The 10,852-nt window shown below is 34.0% G+C and overlaps 1 protein-coding gene across 1 annotated transcript; it reads left to right on the top strand.

Annotated features, from left to right (window-relative positions):
* The first annotated feature begins 582 nt into the window (after nt 1–582).
* On the top strand, nt 583–1,730 carry Smp_075120 (putative pur-alpha). The gene is made up of 6 exons (XM_018799059.1): nt 583–637; nt 679–760; nt 795–907; nt 941–1,331; nt 1,370–1,572; nt 1,607–1,730. Exons 1-6 carry the CDS (start codon nt 635–637, stop codon nt 1,706–1,708), a joined length of 894 nt encoding a protein of 297 aa, XP_018650885.1. The 5' UTR covers nt 583–634; the 3' UTR covers nt 1,709–1,730.
* Nucleotides 1,731–10,852: the final 9,122 nt, after the last annotated feature.

The following is a 10,852-nucleotide window of genomic DNA, read 5'->3' as shown; positions in this document are numbered from 1 at the left end:
GTGATCATATTTGATCTGCTAATCTATCTGTACACATAGCTCCAATCGCCTGTTGAGCAAGCTCCATACATCTGTGTAAAAAGTTCGAAGGCCACATAAGTAACTGCGTGTCCCATTCAAAGTGACTTTCGCATGATCCTCTGTCGAAGCCCCATAAACCCGGAAGTTACAATTTTAATGGCCTCTTTTGTCAACATCTTATCTTTGTTGTGGTTCTTTTTCTGTCTAACATTTTTTCATACAGCCAGTAAGTGAAAAGTGTTTATGGACGAAATTTCCCAACCACTTTAACCCACTCTTTAGTACTGAGTCCTTCTTACTGCAAGATTTAAATGTCACCTTAAGCAGCCTCTTTTGACTTTTTCAGGTTCATCCAGCCACCCAGTCCGTCAATGTTTAACAGATATAAAACAGAAGGATTTTTACATTAACCGTGGTTCAGTTGGATCACTTGTGATCCCTTGCATTCAAGGCTCAAATCGGCACTCAAATGAGCATTGCTGCATCTACATATGTGAGCCACTAAGTTCAAGGTCTCCACTGTTTAACCTTTTACCACGTCAATTTCACTTTGCCGGGTTGAACGAAATTGTTGTCAAATTAGGCGTGCTTGTCATAATTCTTTTACTTTTCGATGGTGAGTCCTTCATTACTCCATGTCAAGCTTTTTTCTGTCAGATGAACCCTCTTTTGTACAGGCCACCACCTAATCCACATTTCCCAATGATGCCATATTTACCTGGTCCTTTACCCCATAGGCGTAAGTTCTAGTTTTGTTGGTACTACGGAATTAGGTGATATTCAGGAAGAGGAAGATTTGGCCAGTGTCGCCCTGCAAGTCCAGAAAAAACGGTTTTATGTCGATGTCAAGAAAAATAGAAGAGGGATATTTATGAAAATCGCTGAGGTTTGGTATACTTTAAACGTGATGAGAAAGTAGGTCAGTTCCGACGGTCGAAAAGCCAGAATTCTTCTGACCCTGCAAGCTGCCGTAGAAATAAAAGATAAACTAAAGGATCTCATTGATGTTCTTGAAGAGATCAAGTCAAATGACGAAGGTTCAGGTGCTCAAAACTCAGACGCAAATAAAACTACAGATTTACAGCCCGCAAACAGCCTCATCAAGTCCCATATAGTCAACTATCCGTACAGACGTTATTTCCTTGACCTCAAACGCAACAAAAGAGGTCATTTTCTCCGCTTAACAATGTTGTCAACCTTGAACAGAATACAACTTGCTATTCCGTCTCAGGGCATGCTAGATTTGTATAATGCCATCAATGACATGCTGGGAAAATGGTGGGATGGTTCCGAAGTAAATGATAGTAAATGTATGTTTCAAAATTTCTTACTTGTACCTCTTATAAAGCTCTTAGTTTGCCGGAGTCAAAGTCCCTAAGGTTTGACAACCGTACTCTGTACTTCGACTCCTCGTTCAATCGGTTTGGAACTTACCTACGTATCTCAGAAGTCCGAACAGCATCTAGAACTGCAATTACAATTCCAGGCCGTTCGCTTTCACGCTTCAGAGATATTATCAATGGACTAGCAGAAGATTTGTCGAACGTCAAGGTAACTATTTAACTGTTACTTTCTAAATACACAGGTCACCAAAAATGCTGAGGAGCAACCATCTAGTATTGGAGTTCCTGATACTCCCGACAATTCTGAACCAAGTGAACCCTTTGTAAATGGCGAAGTTTCGTGAGTTTCGCAACAACAAACTTCATCTCTTGTATTTGACTTCAATGCCTTCAATCAGTAAAATGCACAATTATTATAAATATCTCCTCTGGTTCATTTGTTATTTTTCATCGACTCTGGAATTTGTTTGATGACCGGTTGCCATCGGCACATGCTATACTAACGATTAGCCGTAATTTCGTCAGTATTGGTCAAATATTACATGTTTATTGTATTATCTGAAGACATGAATATTTCGCTAATATTTTTCAGTCCCGGGTAACCTTACGTCTAGTAACTCCGATGTCCAGTGGCCTGTAGTCGGTAACTATGTACTCGGTGCAATTTAGAACTAGATATGTTCAATTACTAAATTGATCATATTACTCATGTCTGTCCTAATGTTTCGTACATCCAAGTCTAACCGATTATTCCTCCATTTAAGGTTTTTGTGAACGTAACTATTTGGGCACTTCCTCAAAATAGTCACATTACTGAAACGTCGCGTGTGACAAAATACACTGTATCACAGTTCATTACACAATCACTTTGACTCATTGGTCTTTTCCCTTGTGAATGATCTATCATCGAAAGTAGAGCGTCCCGGGTTATTGTGCTTGTCACCTCGAAATATTACAATGTATCTTAATTTTATATTAATAAAAGTAATACTACTAGCCTTAAGGTACGTTTTGCAACAAGTATTGCAATCAAACTGTTTTACTCAAGGTACACTTGACTTAAATTGAGGATATACTAAGGTTCCAGTACTAATTTATTTCCGTTTGTGTAGTGTTTGAGTACGTTTCTGAATCTTCGGTTCTTTTAATAACATATTGAAGAATATTGGATACATTATTATCTACTTAACGTTAAGACGTTTGCTACAAGTAAATAAGATTCACTCGGAAGACAGCTTTTGACGTACTCAAAAGCTATAAGGAATGAAAACATTTTTGTGGACATTGTATGAGACAATCGAATGGCACAAATATTTCAAGATAGTTCCGCTGCATTCGGAGGTTCAAGTGTTCGGTTTGTTCTTGTTAGCTGATCCTCATGTTCGTGAGCACTTTGTCATTAAACACAGTAGTTCATGTATCTAAAGAATTTCCCTTCCGGCTGACACTGGTCGTCATTTTAAGCTAGTTAATTATTTCTTACCCTTCCTCATTTTTCCAGCTATAGCTTGAAACAGTCCAACCTAAATTTTATTGCAAGATGCAGCGTAGTTTATTTCTAGTTGTCATGTATCGCTTTTCTCTTAAAACTAATAATGTGTTCTTAGACGCTGCTTCTCATTAGAATTAGTAAAGTTTCAAACCACAGGCTAATTTTTTTAACATGAAGACTGCATTTTGCTGTATCGGTCGACAAACTTTACAACCGTGTCTGTAGTAGGAAAGTATAAAAACCGTTTTTTGCCCGTTCACTATTAATCAAGTTAGAGTTTATGACTGAATGAGATCAGAATTGGCGACCTCACATGATTTTGTTTAGAGTACTCTTTCGTCCCCTCCCATTTTTACTTAACCTAGTAACACATGTCTTTAAAGATAACTCCATCGTCTCGTCTATTATTCACTAATCCAATTACGCAACTACCAATTTTATGGAATAAAGATACTATGTAACAGACGACACCTGCTTGAGACTTCTTTTCCTCTTTTAAAATGTAAAATGTTTCCTTAGAACTGTTCTGGTTTAAATCCAGTGTGGCCACTCGGGGTTAATTAATACAACACAGACCGTCTCACTTATCCTGTTTGTTTATCCCTAAGAAGTCGATTGTTGACGAAGTCCCAGGAGGTAAAATAGCTATTGGATTTTCACTAGCTTGCGCCATTTATGGATCAGCTAAGCTGTCCACCTTCCTATATAATGACTTATAGAATGTGCACCAATCCACTATATTGCCTTGTGCTTGTGACGCGGCACGTGACAGTGGGAGACAAGTATTTGACCACTTATTTGAAGCACTGATGAGACAATCGCTTGTAATGCTGGTTAGACTAAGGGTGTTAGGTGAAGATGGATAATCACTAACGGTCATCCAGTCAGCCTTCGTAAGAAAAAGTATCTTTTTCCATAACATGAGCAACTGTAAAGTCTCATTCACTTGCACATGTCTAGCAAGATACGAGTTCATTCTGAATACTCAGTCCTCTTCCTTAGTTTACTGGTCTCGTTAAAATACATATTTTTGACTCGATGCCCTCCTTATGCCTTTTGTATTTCTTCCAATGCCTTATATTTACTGGTAAATGGAACTCATTATTTTGCCTGGTCCTTGTATTCCATCGTCAAATTTATTAGAGAGCTAATAAAGCTAACTGTAAGGCGATGATCTTACAATTTAACGGTTATTAGAAAAAAGTTATATCATGTTTAGTTATGTAGTTGCATTTGTACGAATTATTAACCTGCTACGGTTGTTACCATAAGAAATATCCAGACTCAACTAGAATTAGTTTAAAAGGTGGCTTTACCAGTTGACCGCATGTTATTTTCAGTACCACTGACAGCCAACCTGAATGATTTTAAGCTTTTAAATAATGAGTAGGACTCATCTACAGCAGCTTTTTGGTTACTACTCAGAAAACACCCATCCTTAAAATGTAAACATCTTACTTATTTTTAGAGGAAATTTGCAACAATGAAGGTGATGGAGTGAAAATAAAATCATTGTAAGTGGTAAACTAAGTACAGAAAATGCATTTCGAGATGAACTAATAAAATTAACTATGGAAGTTACACAAACTTCAAAATTCAACAAGAAAATAAAGAACTAATGCAAACGTGCCACCTTGACCGATTTCTAGTCACACTACCTAAGGCCTCGAAATACAAATTGTGATTTACTCGTAGATCGTAACCAAAATGTTTCCAGATAATGATATCCACTGATCGTTATTAAATATTGGCCTTACTTAAGTTTGTTCACTGAACAAACAAGTCGTTTGTAACTAATGCTGCTTAGTAGAAACTAAAAATTGATGAACTAAACAGCAGAGTTGATTTGTTACAGCGCATTAAAAAGGTTTCGGTAAATTCCCACTAGTTTGTTCGGGAACGTTAAACTACCAGCTTACGTAAAGGAGACCAACCTTTGTTTTTGTGTCATTAATTAATAATTTCTTATCAGGATATTTGTTAAATAACAAGGAGTTTTGGACCAAGATAGACTAGTTTAAGCTATCATCTTCGTAATGACGAATTCAACCCCGAAGTAAAAATGGAGACTGAGAAAATGTAGAAATTTAAGTTTGTAGATCTATTGGCTTTATGTTTAAACAACTCGATTAAACGGATCACTGAATATTTCATTTCAAAGGTAGCATGTACATTAAAATGTTAATGTCCACTAGAAGACGAATCGACTGAAGCGGAACAGCTTTGGGATATTTCTAACGTCTGTGTATTTAGTTCAGTTTAGTTCTTATTGTAACTCGACCTGATCGTGTACGTTATTTTTAACTCCAATTAGTACAATGATGACTCCTAACAGAGTCAAGAAATATAACTACCACATTCATTTTAGTTAACCTGAAAGGATATTGGCGCAATCTCCTGAAGTATCACTGATAGTTTCATTTCATCACAGAAATACCCATTCATAAATCAGATTTAAAATACTTTCGCCAAGATGTCTCGTTCGGGGAGTTTATTTTCTCAGCTATTCAGTACCAGATATATACCCTCGTAATCTGTATCACATTTAATAGTTTCAGTGACTATAACACTAATAAATAGCTAGTGCATGTTGCAATTCTTGTAATGCATGTCATGAATAACCACTTTAATGAATAGTGAAAGTTCAACAATAGAAAACGTATAGAGTGAAATGATTAGCAGGTTTAATGTACGAGAAAAATCATAATGACAATGTGAATTATATTCTAAATCCTCTTAACATCACCTCAATGGCTAGACGAAGTGAAGTTAATAATTGCTGCGTGTCATGTTTATTTTTTTGTACAAAAATATGAATTCAAAATGTATGACAGCTACGTCTGCTTTTGGCTGTACTGTGTACACTGAGCTGAGTAGTTTAATTGATAACATTTTATTGTCGTTTTGTATAACTCCATCATGGCCTACTTTATGTAGAAGTGAGTTCAAATATTCCACAAGTCCCTAATGAACCTACTCTGATGACCATTTTGTTTGTAAATGGTTATCTTCACAAGTGCGTCCATTCTTTGTCTTCCACAGGGTTTTCTGTGTTCATATCCTTTCGAATTCTCATTGACCGTTTTGTCCCACTGAAATTTGACGATTATGTTATAGTGAATTAATTTTGGAATAGAGAAAGTCAAATAGGATTGTGGTCAAGATTAATCAGTGATCACCAAACTACTCAAGGCATTCACAGAATTAGTTGATGCTAATTATGCAAACTGATCATTTATATGTCCCACGTTGTCATATTGTTATGTTCACTATACCACTATTGCTAGATCCTCCATGAATGAATTCCCACACGATTGACTAATGTTCTGAAACCTTGAACGTGAATAATGATAGGTAATATTAGTGATTAATATCATTTCACGATCTCAATTCATGACTCAACTGTACGAATGCTCCAGAAGACTACAACCTGTGGACTTTAATAAGCACATATGAAAGATAATTTTTATCCAGAACTGAATAACATACTTTTCATTAACTGACGTTTACCTTTACACGTTAAAACATAATTACCGTGTCTAAAGTACTGCCGAACAGTAAATAGGATGAGATAATTGTTCGACAAGTGTTTGTTAATGATCAGGCTTGAAAATATTTCTCCAGTATCTCCGTAATATAATGTGGACCATTGAACAAAACAAAATATGACTGATGATTGAACAATCAACTTTTACGACCCATGTTTTCGGGTGTCTTGATTATCCTAATATATTTTTAGTAATGAATCCCAAGCCTCTAATTAGCAGGTTATTTTGTTTCAGTGACAAGGTATTTATCCCAATGATCCACGGATTTCAATTGTTCCTCAGTTGAAATCATCAGTCCATGTCCAAAGTTATCTCCGAATTGAAGTGATCTTCAAGAACATCTAGCTGTATATATTTGTATTATTAAACGCTCTTAGCTATTCACTTCCAGTATTAGTTATACAGACCTGGGATCTAAGACACCTAATTATATCTTTAGCTCTAATAAGTCTGATTTCTGTACGAAATCTCGCCACATAGTTCTGTACAGGATTGTGCTATAAAGCAGAAGGTTTTAGAGTAGTTCTTTTGCAATGCGATAGCTTAAACTGATTTTGTGTCATTTTCCTAACTGCCCTATTAAGTGAACATGTATAGCAACCAATTAAGTGTAGTTCCTTCGGTGTAACTTATGTCAATCTGTTGTCAAATTTTTAATACGGTAATTTCTCTAACATCAAACTCAACTTTGTGAACAATCTGCTAATGAGTGTCGACTTCCTTCAACGACGTAATGTATGTACCACCTTGAAATTATGCATTTATGTTTATTCATTTACACACAAACAAGGAGGCATCAAACATATATGCGTCACACAAATCATTTGATTTGTGTAAGGACTGGGATACTGCTGGGCGCCCAAACAGAGAGAACTTATATAAATAAATAAATCCAAATTCTGAAAATTATTACTGGCATGATCAGAATGTTGAACATGAAGGACCGATATATGGTATTAAATTACGTAAAGTGTTATAGTTCAAAATTTGTTTAGGTAGTACATTCTTCTCGTGGATCACAGCAACGTGAGAGATCATTCCGGAATCGTTAATTCTGTATAAGTGGACATTCTCTTGATATACGAGCAGCATTTAAGATCATTTCCAGTGCCATAACGGAGTGATTATAATCATCTACCACTAGAGAAAAGACGGAAATAGAGAGCACAGAACAACTACAGCAATAATCACTATGATAGGTTCACCGTTATTCATGTACTAGGTATAACCTGCTGTTCAAATTAGATATTATTTAAACTAACTAGGTTTACCAGGGACTGTGTAAGTGTAAGATACCTGCAGGTAGAGAGGTTTAATGAATAGGTTCAGCAATAATAACGTTTAAAAATTTATTGTTATTATTTCATTGGTGGAATGGAATATAGTTAATAGTGCAAGTATATTTAAGGGGTCTTGAGAGAAGTGGTAAGAATCGATACAGCGAACGAAGGATATGAGTGATTTTATTTCACGGATAGATTGCGGCAAATCATCGCAGTCTCGAAAATTTAGAGAGAAGATGTAGGATGTGGTCGTTCCATTAATAATGAAGAGTTACGAATGCTATAACGAGGCGTTTCCTGCGTATTTCATAATTGGATGTTAAATATAGTTTATTACGTATTTTAAAGGAAAAGATTATATTCAGTTTAAGTCTACACTTTTATATAGTCCTGTGCAAGTGATTATTGGCGTTTACCTATCAACAATCGATGAATGGAACCGTATAGCTTTCATATACGTAGCACTCTTCAAGACAGGATTATCTATATCCAGAATCCATCTTTTTGATGTTTAGTTTTTTGTAGCTATGTGCTTAATTTATACACTGAGAAAATTTTTAACAAGTTTAATTATGATTGTTTTTTCCATCGTTCATCATATACTTTCGGCACGTAAAATAATTATAATTGCTGTTTTCTTATTTCTATCATGCGTACTCTTTGTCTCTATCGATTGGCTTTTCATCTAGTTGTTTTGCATATTGGTTCCTTTAAAATTTTTCTAATTAATATCCTGTTTGACCTTTATTAGATTTCTGTGGTACAAAATAACTTTAGTTTTTGTCACTATTAGTATTCATAATAATAGTGTAAATAATCTTAAAAATAACTCTAACAGTAAAACAGAGGGACTTGAAAGTTTATTACTTATAAATTTTGAGAACATATAAATGAACTCTCAGGTATATACTACTTATCTAAATGAGTATTTGTAAACGAATGATAACACCTTGGAACTATTTAAATGTTGAACTTTACGTTTGTCCATTTAAATTATTCATATAATCAAGAATATGTTAAGTTCATCATAAAGATCAATACTGTTTGTGATCAGATTGTACAATAGAAATGAATAAAAATTATGAACTGGATACTACTTACAAATAGTAATTATGATTTTCTCTGTGTATATAGTTTCCAAAAAATACCCTGTCGTATTTACGGCTGATTATTTTAACTTTTTATTTGATTTATACAATAAATGATATATTTGTTTGTTAATTAATCATATTCAATCAGTGTAAGGAATGTTATATTCTACCGCAATTTATACAGACAGAGTGATAACATAAGTATGTATATAAATGTAAATTAGATTGTTGGTGAAATTCCATTGTGAAACATTGTTTTAAATGAAATTGTGAACTAATGAAGCAGTCACTTGACATTCAACTACTCGATCATGAGTTTTGAACTTAAATCTATTTCTTAAAGTATGTATATGTACATCCTGAACGACTTATCAGATTTAATTTTTATTACCATTTGTATAGTTGGTTTACTACAGTTTAAAGAATGTGAAACACTCGCAAATGTGAAAAAACAAGTTGGTTGATTTTTAAGTATCTATGTTCTGATCTACTGTATTCAATTAATTATAGGTCCGTATAATTCATCTTATTAAAAAAGTTGAGATCAAGATACCGTACGTTTGTATGTAGATAATAGGATGATAAAATATAATTTCCAAAGGACCTCTTCCACAGAGATATATAACGCCTTCTACATGTCAAACATAGAAGTTTCATGCACATAGATTAATTAGTAATATGTTTATAAAGTTTATTTTGGTATACTACAAAATATTATTTTTACTAAATGATCAGTACTTTACCGCTTTTTCCAATTCTATCCTTAATCATGAGTCAAATCCATTTTTCAGTTTCTTTGATCTTGATCTTGATGTTATAACCCGTACAATATATCTGGCTAACAGCCTGAGTGTACTTTATCTCTTTCATTTATCTGCTTGAACAAATACATTTTAATTCTGTTTTATTTGCGTAAATGGTTTACGGGAAATTCGTATAATTTAAAGATCTATATTGTCATTAGTGACTATCAGCAAGTGAACCGTTGGAAACCAGGGAACATTAGAATAATTTTTCTTTGACTTCTGGGCACATATATAAACCCATCACTAGATTGAGCCCAGAACGTTCGAACTTCCATTCGTTAGTGGATATAAAGATTTATTTTTCATTTAGATTTATAGGGTTCACTCAATCTTTGCTTACTACTAGTTCCCATAATTGTTCATTATACTTTATATTGATTTGTTAAATATTGAAAACAATTTCGCATAGTACTAACAAGTAAGGTAATTATAATAAGAGAGAATCAGCCGGAAATATCTAAATTTTTCTCTGTAGGACCTGAACAGGTGACAAAAATAGACATCCAATGACCAACTATCTAGATAGTAAGTGATTGTATGTTTCTAATAAAACGAAGCAATACTGATCACTCGTAATTAAATTTTAGATAAGAATTCAAAGTACAGAAATCAATATGGCTCTCATTTGTCAGTGTTACTATATTACCATCTGAAATTATTTCTTATTGACTATGAACACTTATTTTATAGTCTGTACACAATCTATCCCCTGAAATCAAAGAATATCATACAAACAATCTATTTCTTATTGCATCAAAAAGTAACTGAAACTAATAGCTGTAAGAGATGATTACCTTACTCTTAGTATTATGACGAGAAGATTTGAAGGAGATAAATCAAATGATGAGCTTGAGAAATCATTAACGTTATAACTTGTCAGGTTGTCCTGATGATGACTAAACGAAATGAACATTGAGTATTCACGCGTTTTATTAGGACATGAGCATGGTGCGGATGACATTTGTAGTAATTTCGAATATCGATATGACATAAGCGATTAAATGAAGTTTATGTAAAATATATGATTTGTATTTGCCGGATCCAAATTTTAAAAAAAACGTAGTTGCAATAAATTTTCATATCATTTCATGCAAAAAAGGTCAAATAATTTTACAGTAAATCTAGTACATTTTAACTGTTGTTTATGTATTTATGCACTAATTTACATAATGCACATTATGACATCACTCAACTGATATAAAAAAGAACAGCTAGTTGATGGATTGTTTGTAACAGTAACGTTTTGGTTGTGATATGTTAACAATAGG

Source organism: Schistosoma mansoni, chromosome 3 (genome assembly GCF_000237925.1).
Source record: "Schistosoma mansoni strain Puerto Rico chromosome 3, complete genome".
Taxonomy (NCBI): Eukaryota; Metazoa; Platyhelminthes; class Trematoda; order Strigeidida; family Schistosomatidae; genus Schistosoma; species Schistosoma mansoni.
The sequence above is the reverse complement of the archived record's forward strand: the minus strand, read 5'-3'. Positions and strand labels throughout refer to the sequence as shown.